This window comes from Nomascus leucogenys, chromosome 12, assembly GCF_006542625.1.
Source record: "Nomascus leucogenys isolate Asia chromosome 12, Asia_NLE_v1, whole genome shotgun sequence".
NCBI lineage: Eukaryota > Metazoa > Chordata > Mammalia > Primates > Hylobatidae > Nomascus > Nomascus leucogenys.
In genome coordinates, this window is record NC_044392.1 from 15,695,740 (window position 1) to 15,721,339 (window position 25,600).

The window sequence follows — 25,600 nt, forward strand, 5'->3', positions numbered from 1 at the left end:
AATTCCCACTCCTCACTCAATACATAGATGGAAGTGGTTTTTATGGTAAATAGAATTAGATTTGCAATAAGACAAAAGTAATGATTCAGGACTTGGTTAATGTTAAGTTTAAATATACATATCATGTTGAGAATTTTCTTTGAACATGTAACAAAAAAAGTGCTACTGAATGAACATTATTGCAATGTAGTAAAGCAGAACGCAAATTCCTTGAGGTCAGCATTCAAGTCTGTTTTCCTTGCAGCGGTGCCTACACACCTAGCATACTGCCTGGCACACAGTAAATGCTCATTAAATATTTGTGAGGTACATGGACAGGGGAATGTGGTAGACAGCTGAAGAAGCTTTTCTCCCACTCTTCCCCTAGGTGGATCACCCATAGTCAATCAATTCTGAACTCTGAGGTCCAAGTTCTGCCCTCCCCCTTCACTCTCCCCACAAGTGGGCGGGACAATCCTCCCAGGATTTGAGCACAGGTGGACAGGGGTGGTCAGAGAGAGGTAGGGGCACTCAGAGATCCAGCAGGTGCTGCACCATGAGTGTCTCTGTGCTGAGCCCCAGCAGACTCCTGGGTGGTGTCTCCGGGATCCTCCAAGCGGCCTCCCTGCTCATTCTGCTTCTGCTGCTGATCAAGGCCGCTCAGCTATACCTGCACAGGCAGTGGCTGCTCAAAGCCCTCCAGCAGTTCCCGTGCCCTCCCTCCCACTGGCTCTTCGGGCACATCCAGGAGGTAGGGAGGAACTCAATGGGGGAGTGGGAGGGCAAGGAGGGTTGGGGCTCTGAGACCCTGGTCACAAAATCCATAGAGCAAAGCCTTGTGTTGTAACAAACGTGAGGCCTCAAAGGAACACCCAGCCTACCTCTCTGGTCTCAGCTTGCCCCAGTCATGAGGAGCTCACTCCTCCCATGAAGCCCATCCTGCTGGTCCTCAGCTCTATCACCCATGCCCTCCTTCTGCAGATATCAAGTGTCTCTTGGCAGTCCTGCATGTAGAGGGCAATGCCTGATTGTCTCCAGGCTGGTTACCCCATAAGCCTTGGCTTTTCTCAAAGAACAAGACTTCTAGATGCTCTCTGCCCAGTCACTCAATGCCATCGCTCTGCCTGGCCCTGCGTTTGCCTGCAAGCACAGACACCCATCTGAGGAATCCGTGCCATGAGGAGTTTATGGTCTGTGAAGAATACAGGCAGGAATTTGAGAAGGTGTCAGACTGCAGGAAAAGAGCTCGCTCTGCTGGGGTGGATATGTGAGGCAGAGATCTGCTGGTGTAGGGGACCAAGTGGCTAAATAAGTTTCCCCAAGACTCATGGAATTTCCACAACAGGTGATTTAGGACATGAAAACCTGACAATTGTGGGTACACATGAGGGGGGCAGACTGCACGATGTCCTCCAGGTGAGGAGACTGGTGTCTGAGTTGCACATTGAACAGGGTGTGTTGACCTCCTGGCTCTCCTCCCACCCGGACTGTGAGCTCCCTGGAGGTAAGCGTGTCATCCCCTTCCTGTGCCCCAGCAATGAGCAAAATCCTGGCATAGCTTGATGGTCAGCTCAGGTGTGCAGAGCAAGCTTGTCCAACCCACGCCCCATGGGGCTGCATGTAGCTCAGGATGGCTTTGAATGTGGCCCAACACAAATTCGTAAACTTTCTTAAAACATTATGAGATTATTTTGCAATTTTTTTGAGTTCATCAGCTATCATTAGTGTTAGTGTATTTTATGCATGGCCCAAGACAATTATTTTTCTTCCAATGTGGCCTAGGAATGCCAAAAGATTGGACATGCCAGGTGTAGAGGAACAGAGGAAGAAGAGAAAGGAGCAGCAAGAGGGCTGAGGAGGGACACAGCCCATCCCCTGTGCACTGCTATCCCTGCATGGGGAGGGGGGCGGGTAGGAACAGAGCCAGGTAAAGGGCTGCATGGAGAGGGACTCACCAAGGTGCTATGAGTTGAACACACTTAAGTAGACATAGGGTTTGCAGGGAATTGAGGCCTATTGTTTCTCAGCAAAGGAGGCAACGTAGTTCTCAGCAGGGCAGAACCAATGTGGGGACCTGACAAAGTTCTAGCCCTATATGGACTGGTCCCAATACCACTCTGCCTTCTTTCCCATTCTCCTCCTTTACCATATGTTACTCACTACCTCACTACCTGCCTCTGCATTTCAACCTTTAGGCCTCTGATCGCACTGTGCTTGCTACCCGGAATGATCTTCTCACTCATGTCTATCTGTCAAGGCCCAGCACCAAGCTACCTCCTTCAAGAAGGCCTCCTGGGTCTCCCAGTAGTGAAGGGCCAACTCTTTTTCCTATGGGCGATCCTTCTCAAGAGGCCACAGCAGTGTTAACTTGACTCAGTTATTGTTCTGCAGTGTCATAAGTGTGGGATTCTTCTGGGAGAGACCATGTCTGATTTATCTTTGTAACCCAATAGTCCCTCAGTAAATGATGACTTACTGAGTGAGGTAGAGCTTTCTAATGTTCAGTTCTGAGTTAGGTCCCTCTTCAAAGCTTCCCCAGATGCTTGTCCTTCATTCCATCTCATGTCCATTATCCCCTACTGCACAGCCTCTAATCTTTCTTACCCCCCAACTAGACTGAAAATTCCACACAGATAAGGACCACAGCTGTGTCCTAACGCAGTGCCTGAGCCACACTGGGCACATATTGTGTGTGCAGTTAAGCATGTGCTGAATGAAGGAGCCTACCCCACAGTAGGGCAAGCTGCCTCAGAGCTGGACAATATGATTATCAGGAGGTGGGCAGACATTAGATACTTATGTGGTAGACAGTTGTTTTGAGTTATTAGAAGCAGTTGAAATAAAGAAGAGTTGGCTACATGGAACATCACTAGGACCCAATGTCTTTAAGGGTTCCAGATGAGATTAAAGCAAAGCTGAGTCTTGAAAGCTGAGGAGAGGTGGCTGCTCTGTGGCAGAGGGGAAGGACATTCAAGGTAGAGAAAAGAGCAAGTGCCAGAGCCCAGAAGAGTGAGCAGGTGTAGCTGGTGTGTGAATCAGCAGCAGCGGTGGCATCGGCGTTGGAGCTGAAACAAACGGGTGATGGTGGAATTGCCAGCAGGGCTGGAGGCAAGCAAAGAGAAGTTGAAGCCAGAAAGCCAAGGGCTTTGTAATCCACAATGAAGAGTTTAGAAAGATAACTGCAGGCAGCAGGGAGCTTATAATTCATTGATAAGTGAAAATGAGAATAAGAAACCCAAATCTCAAAATTATAGTCCAACACCAGCACCATATGCATATACCCAGATTCCATCCCATAAATCTGTACATATTCAACATGTAGAATACTATTATGCACACATTTTTATAGTTAATCTTTTTTTGCTTACCAATACACATCCCAAATGCTATTTTATCTTAACAAATATTTACCGTATATGCTGGGATAATATTGAAAATATAACAAGTATGATTATATAAAGTTATTGTGTAATTTAAAATGTTTACATTAATTCATTTTATTCTCTAGATACACTAAATGATTTTACAAATCTGCTTATCAAGTAATACGAGTTATGCACATTGCCCATGGAAATTGTTGTATTTATGACTTCCAGAGATGTTACACAACATGAAGACAATGGCTGACTTAAATTTCTGCTGGCAGCATTGAGTGAGGGCTCATAGCGCTTGGCCTAAGGTCAAGTCCTGGGGAGAGAGCAGGAATCTGGATCACAGCTCAGGTCATCAGAAACAGATCTAAATCCCTAACCTGCGCTATATGGCTCCTGTGGTTGTCCTGCCCTTCACTCCTGCTGCAAAGGCTAGAAGTAAATGAAAGTGTTCATCTGTCTACCCTCGTTGACAGTTCCAAGAGGACCAGGAGCTACAACAGACTCGGAAATGGGTGGAGACATTCCCAAGTGCCTGTCCTCGTTGGCTATGGGGAGGCAAAGTTCGTGTCCAGCTCTATGACCCTGACTATATGAAGGTGATTCTGGGGAGATCAGGTGAGATCGAACCCCCATCCCAACTGCAATGTGTCTTCCCTCTTGACACATGCCCCTGGGTCTGTAAAATTCCAGAAGAGAGTGGCTGTTCAAATATGAATATCTGAAACCTCTCCCACACATCCACCAAGCCCACCATGCCCAGGCTGTAGTCAAAAAGATTTACTGAATACTGAATGTTTAAAACAACATGCGGGGCTGAATTTTCTATTCTTTTTTCTATTTCTCTATTAAGAAAATTGAGGTTTTCTGAAACGTAAATTGACCCAGATCTGTAAAACAAATTTCATTCCCACATTGACCTGGGTTTTGAAGCTCTAATTGTCGCCTGTCCTGGTCAGGAGGTGACTAGGAAATCACCAATGTAGAAAAACCCATGGGTCTGTATTATTCATTGTCATTGAAGATCTAGCCTATGTTTCTCACCAATTCACCTTCCTAGCCCTCTGGGTGTTTTCCTGCTGGAACACTAAATCTGTCTTCCTAAGCCCACACTGACCTTCAGGACAGAAATAGAAGTGGATGGGAGTCAAGTGGGAGGTGACATGGGTCAAACTGCCAACTGACAGACACCAAGAACTGATGGCTGCCTCTGAGACTGCCTTGCTTAGTAACTCCAAGTTTCCTATAAAGCCCTTTCTTACCTTTCAGACCCGAAATCCCATGGTTCCTACAGATTCCTGGCTCCATGGATTGGTACGTGTGCAAACTAGGACTGCAGCCCACTCCCTAGTTAGGTTTGAGTGATTTCTTTGGCTCACAGAGAACAACAGATTAGGGGCCACCACTATCATGACCTCATCGCCAAATCAAGCCTCATTTCCTTCTTCTAGCAAGACCCTCACACCTTCCTAATGCTGGTGCAAACCTTCCTGAGGCTCAGCTTCTTCTATGTCATGTCTCAGTTCTCTCCAGACATCCTTGGCCTCACATTTATTTTACATCTGCCCATAACCCTTTTCAACCTTTATCTCACAGCTGTCATAATCACACGGATGTAGCAGCTCAATCAGAAAATTCACAGGCCTGGCCAGGCATGGTGGCTCATGCCTGTAATCCCAGCACTTTGGGAGGCCGAGGCAGGCGGATCACGAGGTCAGGAGATCAAGACCATCCTGGCTAACACGATGAAACCCCGTCTCTACTAAAAATACAAAAAATTAGCTGGGCGAGGTGGCAGGCGCCTGTAGTCCCAGCTACGCGAGAGGCTGAGGCAGGAGAATGGCATGAACCCTGGGGGGCAGAGCCTGCAGTGAGCCGAGATCGCGCCACTGCACTCCAGCCTGGGTGAAAGAGCGAGATCCTTCTCAAAAAAAAAAAAAAAAAAAAAGAAAATTCACATGCCTGAAATATACCTCCTTTTCCTGCATTTGCCCATGATGTGGCTTCTTCAGGATAGTTCTCCCCCCAAGAAGCCACCTTTCTCCCTCCCAAATTGTCACCAGTCATCCCTTGGTCTGTGCAGCCCCCAACACACATACGTACACACATTCGTGTCTACCTTAGGGTACGGCTTGCTCCTGTTGAATGGGCAGACATGGTTCCAGCATCGACGGATGCTGACCCCAGCCTTCCACTATGACATCCTGAAGCCCTACGTGGGGCTCATGGCAGACTCTGTACGAGTGATGCTGGTGAGTCCATGTCTCTCTCCTCTCCCCACACCCACTCACAGCACACACTCTCACCAACTCCACTCTCAACCCTGTGTTCCACAGGCTGCCATAGACATAGACACATGGAACAACACTCTCAGATCATTGCTGTGAGAGTAGAGGGCTCCCCAGAGTTGTATAATGTAGGAGAATACCCAGGCATCAGGTCGTATCCACACTCTGTTCCCCACCATAGGAATAGAGATTTATGGTGAACACAAGGCTCTTCTCCTCCCACTTTGGAACCTTCAGCACAAGGGACTGGAGGAGTATGCAGTCTTTTTGGACAGCAGGACTTCCTATGCTGGCTGGCCTGGGCAATGGCAGCTTCAGTGGCAGCATGGACAGGCCAAGATGTCACCCACCCAGGCTCTGGCCTGGGGCCCCAGGTTTCTGCATGGATTTAAGCCACCCTGGGAAGGAAATGAACACCAGGTCTATGTTCTCAGAGCAATACCTGCCATAGCATCATCTCCAGTCAGGACTCTGATTTCTCACCCAACTGTGCCCAGCAAATTTTGATGAATGGAAAAGAATTGAAGTCCCTGTTTTCTGTACAACAGAGCGCCCATGCTAGCCCCTTAAGCTATCTTTGGCACTGAAACTTTCCTACTAGTCCCTCAGAACTAGCTCAGCTCTCAGAACACTGAAGAGTCCCCCGTTATTTATCCCAGAACAACAATAGCAACACAATTTTCACAACCATATGTCCTAACTGAATCTCAAAATTCAATACTTAATCCATGCTATTGTGAGAGGATCTGTTGAATGTTGTATGAAAAGTGTGTAAGAATTAGGCGTTGGTTTACCAACACTGGCTTTACAGTCCCAGTTTCTACAATGCATCTGCTCTGTAAAGTGAGGAATTCCAACCAAGATATCTGCAGGCTACAGGAAAACACAAGATATCTGCAGGTACACGAAACAGCCAGGCCTTATTAGCAAAGCACTTCTTGGAGATTAAGAAGGTCCATGCCCTCTCCCACCACAGGACAAATGGGAAAAGCTCCTTGGCCAGGAGGATTCCCCTCTGGAGGTCTTTCAGCACATCTCCTTGATGACCCTGGACACCATCATGAAGTGTGCCTTCAGCCATCAGGGCAGCATCCAGGTGGACAGGTCAGTGATAACCCTCCAGCTGCAGGGCCCTTGTTCTTATCAAGTGCAGTGCACATACCTGAGGGGCAGGTGGGGCAGCATGAAGGCTCACATCCACACAAAGGAAGAATCAGTCCCTGACCAAACTCTAATTCCAGTCCAGCCCAAACAAAGTCTCAGGAACAGATGCCTAATTCCTAGCACAGGCGGACCCTGGATGTTCATACCATCTGCTAAAGGCCAAAGGATAATAGGGCTGTAAGATAGAAGAAACACTGCCTCAAGGGTGCTTGTCCCCATTATCCGAGGCTGCCTCCTCTCAGACCCCATTCTACTTCCGGGTAATGGGCCCACCCCTACTGCGGTCTCTTCTTCATACTTTCCCTCAGGAATTCTCAGTCCTACATCCAGGCCATTAGGGACCTGAACGACCTGCTTTTTTCCCGTGTGAGGAATGCCTTTTACCAGAATGACACCATCTACAGCCTGACCTCAGCTGGCCGCTGGACACACCGCGCCTGCCAGCTGGCCCATCAGTACACAGGTTCTGTCTCTTCCTCTTGTCTCCCAGCCTTTCCCAGGCACAGCGAAAGAACTTGTCCTGACTCCTCAGGCAGAGAAGGCCCCTAGTAACCTTGAAGAAGCCAGAACACACTCAGCCTGGGGAATTCCCTTGCTCAGGGGCTGGGAGCCGAAATGTGAGGGGCCAGATTCTGTGCCTTGGTTTATCAATGTCCCCACATGGAGATAACTGAATGAGACCCTGTCCAAACAGCATTCAAGAGGAGCCTCCATGAACTGTGCCACTGGTGGGAGGGGTGCCCTGCCTCACACAGTACTAGAGCTTCCACCCCTGACCCTGCACCCACACTCACATTTATGCTGAGATCTACCAGGCACCCACACTGGGACAGTTGGGCAGCTAGGCCTCCTGGGGGCTGCTGATGGTCTCAGCTCTGCCTGGTAACCATTGTTCTGGTACAGACCAAGTGATCCAACTGAGGAAGGCTCAACTACAGAAGGAGGGGGAGCTGGAAAAGATCAAGAGGAAGAGGCACTTGGATTTTCTGGACATCCTCCTGTTGGCCAAAGTGAGTATGTGTAGGAGAGGCCTGAGTCTTTGCCCAGAAGTACAGAGCAAGAGACCAGCCCTGCACTTTCACCACGGTCTTCCCAGATGGAGAATGGGAGCATCTTGTCAGACAAGGACCTCCGTGCTGAGGTGGACACGTTCATGTTCGAGGGCCACGACACCACAGCCAGTGGGATCTCCTGGATCTTCTATGCTCTGGCCACACACCCCAAGCATCAGGAGAGGTGCCGGGAGGAGATCCACGGCCTCCTGGGTGATGGAGCCTCCATCACCTGGTGAGTGAGGGCTCAAAAGATGGGGTTCCCTGCCTTCTCTACAGGAGAAGTCCCTGGTCTGTCCAGGCCTTGCTGATGTTCAGGATGGACTTGTTTCAGGAACCACCTAGACCAGATGCCCTACACCACCATGTGCATTAAGGAGGCACTGAGGCTCTACCCACCGGTGCCAGGCATTGGCAGAGAGCTCAGCACTCCTGTCACCTTCCCTGATGGGCGCTCCTTGCCCAAAGGTATGAAGTTCCCCCACCCTCTCACCCAAACTCTCCACAGGGACATGTGGAGGGTGAGAAATCCATGTGTGCATCAGAGTTCTGCACATCTCTGGGTCTGCCTTTTGTTCTAAAAAAATCAAAAACATACTTTGTATTTGGGATGAAGAATTTGAAAAGTCTGGCCGAGAGCTTGAACCCACCAAAAGTTCAAGAAATAAATGTTAATCTCTGAATGTGGCCTTGGGTCAGTAACTCTAAAATTCTATTCCTTGAGATGTGCAGGGCTGGAAAGAGAATCAGTCAAGAGCAGAGAGGGATGTGTTTCTTTCCTCATGGGGTCAGTGCAAAAGAGGCTTATCAGGAATTTCATTTCCTGGGTCAGCTGTTGTCCAGTCTCTGAGGAACCCTCAGGTTGATGGCAGAGAGCGGGTGATGACCAGATCTGGGGCCACCAAGGCGCAACTCCCCTGGTTCTGGTCCCAGTCCTGCCATAACCTAGTTGTGTGAACATAGACAAGACAATTGGTCTCTCTGAGACTCAGGTGTCTCCCCTGAAAACTGAGGGCAAAAGAATGTCTTCCTTGGAGTGTTGTCATATTGAGTGAGTTCATGTATATTCTCCAATGAGCCTTGGAGGATGTTTGATGAATGCGAAATGTCACTGGACTTCCTCTAAGGAGTAATGCTCTGATTCTTTCTTGCCTCTCATTCCTGCATAAATGGTTGTCTATCCATCATCTGAATTCACATGCTTTGTCAAGCCTAACCCACCTGCATAATGGCAGAATCATCCCAGTCAAAGTGACAATTTGTCGAAAGTAGGCCTTTTGGGTGTTCTTTTGCCCCTGCTGGCTGAAGTGCCAGGCCACCCCATGCAAATGATCAGTCTTCTCTCTGTTTCCAACCTGCACCACAGGTATCATGGTCGTGCTCTCCATTTATGGCCTTCACTACAACCCAAAAGTGTGGCCCAACCCAGAGGTATGTGGTCCTTGAGAGGAGGAAATGGGGTGATCTCTCAAGACCAAGACCTTCTCCTGCTTCCACCTCTGGGAGTCCTGTCCCCTCATGGGTGGCAAGTAGGGGCTGGATCCTTAACTCTCCTGGCTCTGGCGCTCTCTCTGCAGGTGTTTGACCCTTTCCGTTTTGCACCGGGTTCCGCTCAACACAGCCACGCCTTCCTGCCGTTCTCAGGAGGATCAAGGTGAGACGTCCTGTGTGGTAATTAGAATAGAGAAATAAGGGAAGTCTCTGGTCAGCCCTCTGATCTTTATGAGCCCGATGTTCATATGCGCATCCTCAGATGTGCCCTTAAATATTGGCATTTGTGGGAAAGTCAGGCACCTGGTGTGGGCGTCTCTGTGTACAAAAGGAAGGTGGCATTCCAGAGCACCCCATGGAGACTTTGCTCCCTCTGCTTCTTCAAATGGGCAGCCTGAATTCACTGTCAGTGCATGTTCCAAACTTCAGTATATTCATGTATTTTCCTCACTTTAGGGATATGAATTCTCAAAATTAGATATTCTCCAGTAAATTCAACTTCAGCTCTTTGCTTTTCTCAGTCATCAGGAATAGTAAACTGTAGATTTCTCTCTCCCCGCACATCCTCAATGCAGCACACTACCTTCCCTATTTAATTCACCAGTCTGCCATAGAGATGAATCATCGAAATCTTTGCATCTGTTTATAATACAGATGACCCGAAAGTCCTACCTTTCAAGCCATATAAGGGAGAGGTTAAGGTAGCCCTTTGAAGAAAGTTTTACAACAGTGTGTGTCATATCATACATTTTTCTGTCTTGCCCAATGACATTTTTACTGCATTATATAGTGTTCACATATTTACGTCTGTTTCCCCATTTGGCAAATTCTGTACATGCCTTAGGAACTTTATACCACAGTCCTATAATCCACTTAGCACAATATTGGCCAAAAACATAAAAATGTGAACAGCACACTGTCTTGGAGAGAAAAGCCCAATAATTATCATATAACGCACAACATTTGAAGGCTCCTGGTATGTAAAATATAAAACACACTTGAAATTGCTTTTGAGCTGGAGAGGAAAATTCCAGAATGGCTGCGGTGGAAATCATCGTGGCATCAGGAATCGTCCTGTGACATACACACAGGCAAAAACCATACAAATTCTTAGTAGAAACAAAGTTTGTTCAAAGAAATAATTATGTGACTTTTTCAAATGGTGAGTCCACTTACATAGAACAGGAAAGCTTCCTCCTAAAACTCCTTCTCCAGCACTGGTCTGTCTGTCCCAGCATGAGGAAGTCCTCCGAAACATTGCCTGCAAATCATGTCGCTGCCACTAGAGAACAGGAGAGCATTCCTAAGCTCCATTTCTAGCTCAGAACTAATATTTACTCTCAGTGTATTTCATTCTATTTTATTCATTTTAAAACTTAAATAACATCATTCACATATAAAAGTATTTCTTAAGCCTACCTCTGTGGGTCAAGTCCTGTGCAGTGTGATGAGAAAACAGAGGTAAAAGGTAGAAAAATGTGTAGTACACAAATATATCCTGTGCTCCAGACACACATCGTTCCATCATCCATCGTTTCACTCTTTCACTCACTGAGTGGCTTGTTGAGTGTCCCTGTCCCTGGTGCTGTCCGTGGCACTGGACTGTGAGTGTTCATGGACAAACCACGAATGCTACCTGGGGGCCTGGGAGGGAGAGGCCCAGCTGGCAGGGAGTGAGAGGCAGCTGGGCTCTCACTTTAGCCTTGAGGATGTGGCAGGCAGAGGTGGAGGGAGGACATTCTCAGCCATCTCCACATGAACAGGACTAGGACGTGGGCTGGACAGGTTAAATGTGGGTAAGGCAAGAGCCCACGGAGGGCTTGTCTGCCAGCTGAGGCATTGGGATGCTGTCCCCCCTGTGATGAAGAGCGTGGGAGGGTCTGAGCTGGGCTGTGGCTTCAGTGTGCAGGGAGGGGAAGCAGAAATCCAGAAAGTCCAGGTGAGAAGACTGAGGAAGGGCAAAGAAGGACATTTCTGGAGTAGAATTAGAAGGCTACAGGGGCTGGTGGATGGAGGAGTGAGGTTAGACCGGAGCCCAGACCCTGGGGTGGGAGGCAGGTGGGGCAACAGCTGAAGATCACCCACCCAGTTCCCCTCCAGGAAGCCTCCCACTGCCCTTCTGACTCCCTTAATCCACCCATTGGGGGCCCCCTATGAGGATTCAGGTCCCTGTGTGTCCCACTACATGGGAAGCACCTGAGTGTGGCCCACCCTCACCCTACAGGACCTGAACTGACCTCCACACTGGAGAGCAAGAAATGTTTGTGGAGGAGTGAACAAACCATTGATTAACTCTTCATCTATTCATGTGATTAGACTCTGTGCCTTAGAGCCCTGGCCCTGTCTTGATAGAGGGTTTCAGGCCGCTGAGAGCAGAGGTAGAAGGTAGGAGTTAGGAGCTAGCCCAGGAAGACGGCTCTGTCCAAGGTTGGGGACAGTGTGAAGCCAGGATGGGGTAGAAGTGTCCATGGGCTGTATGTGTGCAGGGGCTGGACACATGAGGTTGGGCACTGAATGCCCACCTCAGGGCTGGGGTCAGGGGCCAAAACCTGCTCAGATCAGAATGGGGCCTGAGGACACTTCTCAATTCATTGTCTCTGCCTGGCCCAGGAACTGCATCGGGAAACAATTTGCCATGAATGAGCTGAAGGTGGCCACAGCCCTGACCCTGCTCCGCTTTGAGCTGCTGCCTGATCCCACCAGGACCCCCATCCCCATGGCACGACTTGTGTTGAAATCCAAAAATGGAATCCACCTGCGTCTCAGGAGACTCCCTAACCCTTGTGAGGACAAGGACCAGCTTTGAGGGCCTCTACCTGCCATCCTGTCTTCCTGACCCCCGCTCCTGTCCCCTTCCTGTCTGCCCATATCCTGTTTTCTATCTGCCCACCTTCCGTTCTTCCCACCTGCCTGCTGTCCCACAGTCTGCCTGCCCTTCTCTCTCACCTTTCTCCAGGCTCCCTACCTGCTTGTCTACCTGTCTCCTACCCACCTGTATCTCTTGTTGGGAGAAAAGCTAAGCATTGGGAGAAGCTGAGGTAGAGCTTGCATGTCTGACATAAGGTAAAAGAGTCTTGGAACATGCCCAGGGTCCAAGTTCCAGGGTCTAAAACCCCTTGTGGCCTTTGGAATACCAAGCTCTGTGCTAAAGGGTGGAAGGCTACCCTGACGCACCATAGTCTAAGCCCGGGGCATAAAACCCCTTGTGGCTTGGATAGAATCCAGGGCTCGTGGCTCTGGAATGTGTCTGGACTTGCTGGCTCCTTCCTCCTTTCTCTCCCAGGATCAATTGTATCTTGAGTTAAAAGAACCTGCTCTCCATTATCTCAAGTAGCAGAGCAGATGCTAAACCGTCACAGCTGTAAATCATGTGCTTAATGCAACGTGCCCTTTCGACCCCCACATTCTCACCACCTGTTTCTTTGTTTGTTCACCAATAAATAGTCTGCGCTTCCAGAGCTCGGTGCCTTCACAGCCTCCATACTTAGCGCTGGTGACCTGGACCCACTTTCTCTCTCAAATTGTCTTATTCCTTTGACTCTGCCGGACTTTGTCACCCCCACGACCTGGTGTTGGGTCCGATCACCCCAACATGCCTGAATCTCCACCCACCTCCCAAACTCCTGCCTGCCCTCCAGACTGTCTGCCCATACACCTGTCTCCTTCTTCCTGCCTGCTTGTCTGTTCCTATATTAGTTTCCTATTGCTGCTGTAATAAACTATCACAATCTCAGTGATTTTAAATAATGGCTTTTTATTCTCTTACAGTTCTGGAGGTCAAAGTCAGATATGGGTGTCACTGGATGAAAACAAGTTCTGGACAGGGCCAAACCCCCACCCCTAGAAGGTTTCAGGGAGAGCCCTTGGCTTTTCAGCTCCAGAGCTGCCTTTTTTGCATTCCTTGGTACTGTCCCCTCCTTCCTCTTTAAAGCCAATGGCATCTTCAAGTCTCTCTCTCTGTGACTGTCTTCACATCTCTTTCCCTCTTATAAGGACCCTTGTGGTTAGTTACATCAAGCTTATTAAGATAATCAAAGATAATGTCACCACCTCAAGATCCATTACTTACTCAAAAGTCCATTGTGACATATGCAGTCCCACAATCACAGGTTTCATGAATTAGGATGTGGACAACATGGAGACCCATTGTTCATCCTGGCACAGCCCCTACCTGATTGTCATCTGATGTGTCCATCTAAATCTCTCCTGTATGCTACCTTCGTACATGATTGTCAGCCAGACAATCCCTCTATCTTCCCTCCTCTCTAGAATAAGGTTCACGAGCTTGCATGCTTTGTCCAGCTTCACATGGAAGGTGATAGGGTTAGAAGAGGAGACACTAAGGCAGGGAGATAAATCCCTACTGAAGAAGGAAAATGGAGATGAGGTGTGCCCATTGGTGCCAGAACCCTAGCAGGGCCTGATTTGACCCATCCCCCTGCACATAGCCTCATACCATGTCTCCCCTGGTGCCCACACCCTGTCCAGCTCCTGAGGCTCCCATGGTAGCTGAGTTTAGACAAAGGATATTTATCTAGGAGATCAGAGGGAGAAGCTCACACCTATAGGGAAAAGACTCCAGGCCTCCATTCCATTCAAGGTTTAGATTCAAGATGAATCACAGCAAGGCTGAGCTAAGAGCCTGTCTTGCTGTGTTTTGTGTTACTGTAACTGAATACTCAAGGCTGGGTAATTGATCTAGAAAAGAGGTTTATTTGGCTCATGATCTGGTGGCTGAAAAGTTTAAGTTTTGGCAGCTCAATCAGATGAAGGCCTCATGCAGCTTCCACTCATGGCAGAAAGCAAAAGGGGAGTGGCACATGCTGAGACTGCATGGTGACAGAGGAAGCAGGAGAGAGACTAAGGAAGCAAGACTCTGTTTTGATCTGAATGTCTTGGAAACCTGTCCATTCCAGATACAGCTAAAACTCAAGCCTGTGAGGTGGAAGGGGGCACTAATCTCTTCATAAAGGATCTGTCTCCATGATCTAAATATCTCCCACTAGGACCCACCTCCCAACACTACTGTGTTGGGGATCAAGGCTTCAGGGCTTTGGTTAGGAACATCCCACATCCCAGTCATAGTGAGGCTGCACTGAGCTGAGCAGGAAAGCCTCAAAGGCCTGGTCTGTCATGAGGGCCTTGTAAACTCAGCTCTCCACAGTCCCAGTGAGGTACAGAAAGAGACTCTAGCCTAGCAATGTCACCAGGTACCTGTCAACCTCCCTCATATATGGAAGCTGCAGGCTTCTCAGGAAGCCATGGAGCAGGCAGCTGTCCAGTCAGGGGTGGGAGGAGCCCAGGTAGCCAAATGGGTCTGGCTGGTGGAAGAGGCTGTCAGACCCCAAGCAGCTCCTTCCCAACAGCACAACTTCTTGGTTGTCCTCTGCCTCTCTGGCTGGCCACCCTGATGGGGCAGGGGCATCCTCAACCCTGCCCACACTTGGTGACTGCCTGGGTGCTGGTACTGCTGACCGTGGACCCTGTTCCAGCACCCGGGCCCCATGTACTACCCCTGGGCTAGTGTCACTGATTGTCCCAGCCTCTCTTAATGCAGACCTTGCTTCTCTTCCTAAATCTGAACCCATGTGTTCCTCCCACCTATTGCCCACTCCTAGCCGAGGACCTTGGATGCCATAGAGAGAATTTCCTCTGCCTGAGGTCTCAAAGCTCATTCTGTTACCCTGAAAGGGCTTCTCTTCTAGTTTGTGCCTGCAACAAACTTGGAGGGACCTCCCTCCAAGTCCCCTGAGTTCCCAGGTCATTGGATTAATTCAGTCCTGCTCTGAGAATGGGCAGGAAAGAGGAGGGCTGGAAAGTCGGTGATCAGCAATGCTGAGGGATTTTGTCACCACCAGGCCTGCCTTACAAAAGCTCCTGAAGGAAGCAAAATTATGGAAAGAAAAAAACAAGTACCAGCCACTGCAAAAACACACCGAAATATAAAGACCAATGACACTGTGAAGATAATGCATCAACAAAAGTGCAAAATAACCAGGTAGTATCATGATGACAGGATCAAATTCACACATGACAATATTAACCTTAAATGAAAATGGGCTAAATGCCCCAAATAAAAGACACAGACTGGCAAATTGGATAATGAGTCAAGACCCATCAGTGTGCTGTATTAAAGAGGCCCATCTCACGTTCAAAGACATATAAAGGCTCAAAATAAAGGGATAGAGGAATATTTACCAAGCAAATGGAAAGCAAAAAAAAAAAAAAAAAAAAAAAAAAAAAAAAAAAAAAAAAAAAAAAAAGCAGGGTTGCAATCCTAGTCTCTGATAAAACAGGCTTTAAGCCAACAAAGATTAAAAAAAAAAAAAAAAGACAAAGAAGGGCATTACATAATGGCAAAGGGATCAATGCAACAAAAAGAGCTAACAATACAGGAGCACGCAGATTCATAAAACAAGTTCTTAGAGACCTACAAAGAGACTTAGACTCCCACACGATAATAGTGAGAGATTTTAACATCCCACTGTTAATATTAGACATATCAATGAGATAGAAAATTAACAAGGGTATTCAGGACTTGAACTCAGCTCTGGACCAAGTGGACCTAATAGACATCTACAGAACTCTCCACCCTAAATCAACAGAATATACATTCGGCTCAGCACCACATAACACTTATTCTAAAAGTGACCACACAATTGGAAGTAAAACACACCTCAGCAAATGCAGAAGAATGGAAATAATAACAAACAGCCTCTCAGACCAGAGTACAATCAAATTAGAAATCAGGATTAAGAAACTCACTCAAAACCACACAACTATAAGGAAAGTGAACAACCTGCTCCTGAATGACTACTGGGTAAATAACAAAATTAAGGCAGAAGTAACTAAGTTCTTTAAAACCAATAAGAACAAAGAGACAATGTACCAGAATCTCTGGGACACAGCTAAAGCAATGTCTAGAGGGAAATGTATAACACTAAATCCCACTAAATAAAGCAAGAAAGATCTAAAATAGACACCTTAACATCACAATTAAAAGAGCTAGAGAAGCAAGAGCAAACAAATTCAAAAGCTAGCAGAAGACAAGAAATAACTAAGATCAGAGCAGACCTGAAGGGGACAGAGACATGAAAAAACCCTTCAAAAAATCCATGAATCCAGGAGCTGGTTTTTTGAAAAGATTAACTAAATAGACCACTAGCCAGACTAAAAAAAGCCCAGGACCAGATGGATTCACAGCTAAATCCTACCAGAGGTACAAAGCAGAGCTGCTACCACTCCTTATGAAACTATTCCAAACAACAGAAAAACAGGGACTCATCCTTAACTCATTTTATGAGGCCAGCATCATCCTGATTCCAAAACCTGGCAGAGACACAACAATAACAAAAAAATTTCAGACCAATTATTGCTGATGAACATTTATGTAAAAATCCTCAATAAAATACTGACAAACTGAATCCAGCACTACATCAAAAAGCTTATCCACCACGATCAAGTCAGCTTCATCCCTGGGATGAGAGGCTAGTTCAACATATGCAAATCAATAAATGTAATCCATCACACAAACAGAACCAATGACAAAAACCATATGATTATCACAATAGATGCAGAAAAGGCCTTTGATAAAATTCAACACCCCTTCATGCTAAAACATCTCAATAAACTAGGCACTGATGGAACATATCTCAAAATAATATGAGCTATTTATGACAAACCCATAGCCAATATCATACTGAATGGGCAAAAGCTGGAAGCATTCCCTTTGAAAACTGGCACAAGACAAAGATGCCCTCTCTCACCACTCCTATTCGACATAGTATTGGAAATTCTGGCCAGGGCAATCAGGCAAGAGAAAGAAATAAAGCATATTCAATTAGGAAGAGAGGAAGTCAAATTGTCTCTGTTTGCAGATGACATCTTTGTACATTTAGAAAACCCCATCATCTCAGCCCAAAAACTCCTTAAGTTGATAAACAACTTCAGCAAAGTCTCAGGATACAAAATCAGTGTGCAAAAATCACAAGTATTCCTATACACCAATAATAAACAAGCAGAGAGCCAAATCATAAATGAACTCCCGTTCATAATTGCTACAAAGAAAATAAAATACCTAGGAATATAATTTACGAGGGACGTGAAGGACCTCTTCAAGGAGAACTACAAACCACTGCTCATCAAAATAAAAGAGGACACAAACAAATGGAAAAATATTCCATGCTCAAAATTCCATGCTCATGGATAGGAAGAATCAATATAGTAAAAATGGCCATACTGCCCAAAGTAATTGATAGATTCAATGCTATTCCCATCAAGCTACCATTGACTTTCTTCACAGAATTAGAAAAAGCTACTTTAAATTTCATATGGAACCAAAAAAAGGCCCTGTATAGCCAAGACAATCCTAAGCAAAAAGAACAAAGCTGGAGACATCACCCTACCCTGCTGCAAACTAAACTACAAGGCTACAGTAACCAAAACAGCATGGTACTGGTACCAAAACAGAGATATAAACCAATGGAACAGAACAGAGACCTCAGAAATAACACCACACATCTACAACCATCTGATTTTCAACAAACTTGACAAAAACAAGCAATGGAGAGAGGATTCCCTATTTAATAAATGGTGTTAGGAAAACTGGCCAAACATTCATAAAACCAGAATGCCTCTTCTCCCCCAAATGATCGCAACTCCTCTCCAGCAAGAACACAAAACTGGACAGAGAATGAATTTGATGGATTGACAGAAGTAGGCTTCAGAAGGTGGGTAATAGCAAACTCCTCTGAACTAACAGAGCATGTTCTAACCCAATCCAAGGAAGCTAAGAACCTTGAAAAAGGGTTACAAGAACTACTAACTAGAATAACCAGTTTAGAGAAGAACATAAATGACCTGATGGAGTTGAAAAACACACCACAAGCACTTTGTGAAGCATATACAAGTATCAGTAGCTGAATGAATCAAGCGAAAGGAAGGATATCAGAGATTGAAGATCATCTTAATGAAATAAAGCATGAAGACAAGATTGGAGAAAAAAGATGGAAAAGGAAAAAACAAAGCCTCCAAGAAATATGGGACTATGTGAAAAGAACAAACCTATGATTGATTAGGGTCCCTGAAACTGATGGGGAGAATAGAGCCAAGCTGGAAAATGCACTTCAGGATATTATCCAGGAGAACTTCCCCAACCTAGCAAGACAGGCCAACATTCAAATTCAGGAAATACAGAGAACCCCAGTAAGATACTCCTCAAGAAGAGCAACCCCAAGACACATAATCATCACATTTCCAAACTTGAAATGAAGGAAAAAATGTTAAGGACAGCCAGAGAGAAAAGCCAGATTACCTACAAAGGGAAGTCCATCAGACTAACAGTGGATTTCTCTACAGAAACTCTACAAGCCAGAAGAGAATGGGGACCAATATTCAACATTCTTAAAGAAAAGAATTTTCAACCCAGAATTTTATATCCAGCCAAACTAAGCTTCATAAGTGAAGGAGAAATAAAATCCTTTATAAACAAGCAAATGCTGAGAGATTTTGTCACCACCAGGCCTACCTTACAAGAGCTCCTGAAAGAAGCACTAACTATGGAAAGGAAAAAACCAGTACCAGCCACTGCAAAAACACACCAAAATATAAAGACCAATGACACTATGAAAATAATGCATCAACTAAAGTGCAAAATAACCAGCTAGTATCATAATGACAGGATCAAATTGATACATAACAATATTAACCTTAAATGAAAATGGGCTACATGCCCCAATTAAAGGACACGAACTGGCAAACTGGATAAAGAGTCAAGACCCATCAGTGTGCTGTATTCAGGAGACCCATCTCACGTCCAAAGAAACATACAGGCTCAAAATAAAGGGATGGAGGAATATTTACTAAGCAAATGGAAAGCAAGGGTTGCAATCTTAGTCTCTGATAAAACAGACTTTAAGCCAACAAAGATTTAAAAAAAGACAAAGAAGGGCATTACATAATGGCAAAAGGATCGATGCAATGAAAAGAGCTAACTATCCTAAATATACATGCACCCAATACAGGAGCACCCAGATTCATAAAAGAAATTCTTGGAGACCTACAAAGAGACTTAGACTCCCACACAATAATTGTGAGAGATTTTAACACCCAACTGTCAATATTAGACATATCAATGAGACAGAAAATTAACAAGGATATTCAGGACTTGAACTCAGCTCTGGACCAAGTGGACATAATAGGTATCTACAGAACTCTCCACCTCAAATCAACACAGTACACATTCTGCTCAGCACCACATAGCACTTATTCTAAAATTGACGACATAATTGGAAGTAAAACATTCCTCAGCAAATGCAAAAGAATGGAAATAATAACAAACAGCCTCTCAGATCACAGTGCAATCAAATTAGAACTCAGGATTAAGAAACTCACTCAAAACCACACAACTATATGGAAAGTGAACAACCTGCTCCTGAATGATTGGAGAAAAATTTACTGGGTAAATAATGAAATTAAGGCAGAAGTAACTAAGTTCTTTAAAACCAATAAGAACAAAGAGACAATGTACCATAATCTCTGGGACACAGCTAAAGCAATGTCTAGAGGGAAATGTATAGCACTAAATGCCCACTAGATAAAGCAAGAAACATCTAAAATCAATACCCTAACATCACGATTAGAACTAGAGAAGCAAGAGCAAAGAAATTCGAAAGCTAGCAGAAGACAAGAAATAACTAAGATCAGAGCAGACCTGAAGGGGATAGAGACGTGAAAAACCCTTCAAAAAAATCAATGAATCCAGGAGCTGGTTTTTTGAAAAGATCAACTAAATAGACAGAACACTAGCCAGACTAAAAAAAGCCCAGGACCAGATGGATTCACAGCTAAATTCTACCAGAGGTACAAAGCAGAGCTGCTACCACTCCTTATGAAACTATTCCAAACTACAGAAAAAAAGGAACTCGTCCCTAACTCATTTTATGAGGCCAGCATCATCCTGATTCCAAAACCTGGCAGAGACACAACAATAACAAAAAAATTTCAGACCAATTATTGCTGATGAACATTTATGTAAAAATCCTCAATAAAATACTGACAAACTGAATCCAGCACTACATCAAAAAGCTTATCCACCACGATCAAGTCAGCTTCATCCCTGGGATGGGAGGCTAGTTCAACATATGCAAATCAATAAATGTAATCCATCACACAAACAGAACCAATGACAAAAACCATATTATCACAATAGATGCAGAAAAGGCCTTTGATAAAATTCAACACCCCTTCATGCTAAAACATCTCAATAAACTAGGCATTGACGGAACATATCTCAAAATAATATGAGCTATTTATGACAAACCCATAGCCAATATCATACTGAATGGGCAAAAGCTGGAAGCATTCCCTTTGAAAACTAGTACAAGACAAAGATGCCCTCTCTCACCACTCCTATTCGACATAGTATTGGAAGTTCTGGCCAGGGCAATCAGGCAAGAGAAAGAAATAAAGCATATTCAATTAGGAAGAGAGGAAGTCAAATTGTCCCTGTTTGCAGATGACATTATTGTATATTTAGAAAACCCCATTGTCTCAGCCCAAAAACTCCTTAAGTTGATAAACAACTTCAGCAAAGTCTCAGGATACAAAATCAGTGTGCAAAAATCCCAAGTATTCCTATACACCAATAATAAACAGCAGAGAGCCAAATCATAAATAAACTCCCATTCATAATTCCTACAAAGAAAATAAAATACCTAGGAATATAATTTACGAGGGACATGAAGGACCTCTTCAAGGAGAACTACAAACCACTGCTCAATGAAATAAAAGAGGATACAAACAAATGGAAAAAAATTCCATGCTCATAGATAGGAAGAATCAATATAGTAAAAATGGCCATACTGCCCAAAGTAATTGATAGATTCAATGCTATTCCCATCAAGCTACCACTGACTTTCTTCACAGAATTAGAAAAACCTACATAAATTTCATATGGAACCAAAAAAGTCCATGTATAGCCAATACAATTGTAAGCAAAAAGAACAAAGCTGGAGACATCACGCTACCTTACTTCAAACTATACTACAAGGCTACAGTAAAAAAACAGCATGGTACTGGTACCAAAACAGATATATAGACCAATGGAACAGAACAGAGACTTCAGAAATAACACCACACATCTACAACCACCTGATCTTCGACAAACTTGACAAAAACAAGCAAGGGGGAAGGGATTCCCTATTTAATAAATGATGCTCGGAAAACTGGCTAGCCATATGCAGAAAACTGAAACTGGACCCCTTCCTTAGACTGTATAGAAAAATTAACTCAAGATGGATTAAAGACTGAAACATAAAACCTAAAACTATGAAAACCCTAGAAGAAAACCTAGGCAATATCATTCAAGACATTGGCATGGACAAAGTCTTCATGACTAAAACACCAAAAGCAGTGTCAACAAAAGCCAAAATTGATAAATGGGATCTAATTAAACTAAAGAGCTTCTGCTCAGCAAAAGAAACTATCATCAGAATGAACAGGCAGCCTACAGAATGGGAGAAAATTGTTGCAATCTATCCATCTGACAAAGGTGTAATATCCAGAATCTACAAGGAACTTAAATTCACAGGAAAAAAATAACCCCATCAAAAAGTTGGTGAAGGATATGAACAGACACTTCTCAAAAGAAGACATTATGCAGCCAACAAACATAGGGAAAAAAGCTCACTATCACTGGTCATTAGATAAATGGAAATCAAAACCAAAATGAGAAACCATCTCATGCCAGTTAGAATGGCAATCATTAAAAAGTCAGGAAACAACAGATGCTGGAAAGGATGTGGAGAAATAGGAACGCTTTTACACTGTTGGTGGGAGTGTAAATTAGTTCAACCATTGTGGAAGACAGTGTGGTGATTCCTCAATGATCTAGAACCAGAAATACCATTTGACCCAGCAATCCCATCACTGGGTATATATCCAAAGGATTATAAATCATTCTACTATAAAGACACAAGTACACATGTTTATTGCAGCACTATTCACAATAGCAAAGACTTGGAACCAACCCAAATGCCCATCAATGATAGACTGGATAAAGAAAATGTAGCACATATACACCATGGAATAGTATGCAGCCATAAAAGATGATGAGTTCATGTCCTTTGCAGGGACATGGAGGAAACTGGAAACCATCATCCTCAGCAAACTAACACAGGAACAGAAAACCAAACACTGCATTTTCTCACTTATAAGTGGGAGTTGAACAATGAGAACACATGGACACAGGGAGGGGAACATCACACACCAGGGACTGTCATGGTGTGGGGGGAAAGGGGAGGGAGAGCATTAGGACAAATACCTAATGCATGCTGGGCTTGAAACCTAGATGACTGGTTGATAGGTGCAGCAAACCACTATGGCACATGTGTATCTATGTAGCAAACCTGCACATTCAACACATGTATCCCAGAACTTACAGTAAAAAAAAAGAAAGAAGAAAAAGAAAAGAGATTCTACAAAAATTCATCACAGATTTTTAGATATTTCTATAGTTAGAACCCAACTAGAATTGATCCCTCTCTCCTTGGGTTTATATTATATTTTCTATGTACCTCTCTAAACTAAGTCCTCAAAATGCAAATAAGCTAAAATAAAAATGGGAGAAATTGTGAATGTAATTAATGCCGTTGAACTGTACAATTAAAATGGGTTAGAGTGTACAATTATAGTTTCTGTATGCTACGCTAATTGTTAAAAATTAACATACACTAAGATCACTGAATTTTAAGTGTTAGATTTGCTGGTGTGCAAAATATATTTTATGAAAGCCTATTTTTTTTTTAACAAAAGTGATCTGTATGGGCTATTCAGTTTTAGTAGAAGAGTAAAGGTAAATAATATATGTAAAATTGCATCAACATTAAACTCAACTTTATCAAAGCCCAGGAAACAAGTGCCTAGGCTGATCTACCCACAGGAGTAACTGCTTCAAGCTGCCACCATGGGAATGGACTGCTCCTCCTCTGCCTTTCTTGGCCTAAACCCTGAACCAGGAAACATCCAGCAACAAAACATGGATTTGCTTTTTACAATGTGGCACCCAAAACTGAACTGAGTCTCTTCCAAATGGTGATGTAACCACTCCAAAGTCTGACTCATTCCCACTGTCACTCATTGATCCAATCAGTGGGTATTTATCGGGCATCATCAACAGGCACAGTCCTCTGCTTCATGCCATGGGAAGCAAAGGACATAGCAGCTGAGATACCACCTTCCAGGAGTCTTTGCTGGAGATGTCTAAGTGGCAAATGAATGGAAAAATACGTTTTAATAAATCTTGACAATCACAAGTACATTTTTCTAAGAGTCACACTTGTACTTTCACGTAGTTTTATATTCTTCTTTTACTTTCTTATACACTTTATTCATATCATTAAACATTCTTCACAAACATTATCTTCAATGACTGTGCTATTCCTAGCCCCATGGTTTGCATTCACTTTCTTACAGGAGCTGCCCTGGATAGTGAGACTTGCACGTATGCCAATATGTGCAGTTCATAATCTGACACATCTCCTGTTGTTTGGAAACACAGAATAAAACACAGCAAACATGAAATGCCCCCTCGAAAGTTTAGGGGCTGCCATCTGGACTGGAGACTCAACCTAATCATTACCTCCTTTACACGAATGATTAACAAATGATTAACATTCTTACATGAATGATTAGCAAAGTCTCTGGAGCCAGACTGTCTGGCTTACAATCCCAGCCACAGCTCTTACCAACTGGGGGATCCTAGACAGTTAGCTACCCTCTTTATGCCTTAGGTTTTCTCACCCACTGTAGGTGCATTTTTAAAAAATCTCCTTTGTAGGGTTGTTATGAAAGAAACCATGTAAAGTTTTTGCCTGGTGGACAGAATACAGTAAGTTCTCACTAAATGTTGGCTATTACCACATTACGCCCAACTCTAAAGAAATTGAGGTCTCAGGGAGGGAAAGCAAAACTCACAACTAGAATTTAAAACCAAACTCTCTGACTTCTAAGCTCTTCTCACTACTGTTCTTCATACTATGCGTGAAATACAGGTGCTGACTCAAGGGGGGAAAGAGTCAAGGTTCAAGAGTCCCTGGTTGGGGCCTGGGGAGGCAGTGATGGGTGGTGGAACGTAACCACAGAACTGGTGAAGGTTGGGGGGAATGTAGTGTAAATGGTTACATGTCCCTACCCTTTGGCTTAGATAGTAGCCCAGTATTTCAGGCTTGAAGAAAAGAACACTGACCCTCTGTGTTCTGTAATGAATCACTTGTCATGAGGTGGGGCAAAGGAGGAGGGTGTTGGGAGTAAAAGTTTAGATGGATTTGGGAGCAGTAGGAAATGGGACCCCTTGAAGAGCTGACTTCCATGGAATCTCCCTCATAAATATTTTGGTTTAGTTTCTGAATTGGTGGCCTTGGCTATGACCTTGCGTAAATAACCATGAAAAAACTACAAGTAGTGATTGTTCCAGGATGCACTTGTCCCATTTCTGCTCTTTCGCATATGATCTTCATGGATTTGCCAGTGCTATTTCCTTTTTCTAGTATTTGCCAACTGTTAAACTTCTCTTCATCCTTAAAGACCCCATTGTTGTTTATTTTCTTCTTCGCTGGGTGGCCCAAGCCCACCATTTCCTCCTTCAGTGCATACTCTATAATGTTTTAGTGTAAAAATTTATTTTTCTGCCTTGAGCAACTGAACTGTGGCATTGAAAATATTTCATTTTGAGTAAATAAATGAACAGATAAGTGAAGAATTCTGAGATATTAACAGCAGTGATTGTTATCCTACCTATTTTAGTTTCCTTAGGCTATTGTAACAAATTACCAGAAACCTTGTGGCTAAAAACAATGGAAATTTATTATCTCATAGTTCTGGTGGCCAGAATCTGAAATCAGAATTACTAACAAAAATCAAGTAAAAGCAGGGCCATGCTCTCTCTGGAATCTCCAAGGCAAATTCATTTCCTTCCACTTATGGCTCCTGGTGGCTGCTGGCATTCCTTGCTTTGTGGCCACATCACTCTTTCTTCAAGGTCAACATTTTCAAATGTCTCTCTGTTCTGTCTCCATATGGCCTTCACTCATGTGTATGTCAAGTCTTCCTCTGCCTCCCTCTTATGAGGGGATGCAAATGATTTCATTCAGGGCTCACCTTGATAATCCAGATTAATCTCCCAATCTCAAAATCCTCAATATAACCACATCCTCTACCACGATTTTTTTAAAAAAGATAACAGAAAAGTTTCAGGAGT

General features: G+C 44.4%; 1 protein-coding gene across 3 annotated transcripts; it reads left to right on the plus strand.

Moving 5' to 3' along the window:
• Positions 1-510: 510 nt before the first annotated feature.
• On the plus strand, positions 511-13,092 carry LOC100588910 (cytochrome P450 4A11). Of its 3 annotated transcripts, none has more exons than XM_030823866.1 (11): positions 511-730; positions 3,827-3,968; positions 4,620-4,664; positions 5,475-5,602; positions 6,615-6,742; positions 7,111-7,265; positions 7,706-7,812; positions 7,899-8,089; positions 8,189-8,322; positions 9,221-9,285; positions 9,432-10,833. In XM_030823866.1, exons 1-11 carry the CDS (start codon positions 536-538, stop codon positions 9,510-9,512), a joined length of 1,371 nt encoding a protein of 456 aa, XP_030679726.1. In that variant the 5' UTR covers positions 511-535; the 3' UTR covers positions 9,513-10,833. The 3 variants fall into 3 exon arrangements, with proteins under 3 accessions (XP_030679726.1, XP_030679728.1, XP_030679727.1); XM_030823868.1 differs by lacking the exon at positions 511-730 and adding an exon at positions 11,956-13,092 and having other exon boundaries at positions 3,833-3,968; positions 9,432-9,508; XM_030823867.1 differs by lacking the exons at positions 511-730; positions 3,827-3,968; positions 4,620-4,664 and adding an exon at positions 11,956-12,701 and having other exon boundaries at positions 5,304-5,602; positions 9,432-9,508.
• The last annotated feature ends 12,508 nt before the right edge of the window (positions 13,093-25,600 follow it).

Bases quoted from the DNA above. Each gene is read 5' to 3' on its own strand.
- LOC100588910 (XM_030823866.1), top strand. From the start codon at position 536: ATGAGTGTCTCTGTGCTGAGCCCCAGCAGACTCCTGGGTGGTGTCTCC. The intron at 5,603-6,614 runs GTGAGTCCATGT...CTCCCACCACAG, and splicing joins ACTCTGTACGAGTGATGCTG to GACAAATGGGAAAAGCTCCT. The intron at 8,090-8,188 runs GTGAGTGAGGGC...GACTTGTTTCAG, and splicing joins GATGGAGCCTCCATCACCTG to GAACCACCTAGACCAGATGC.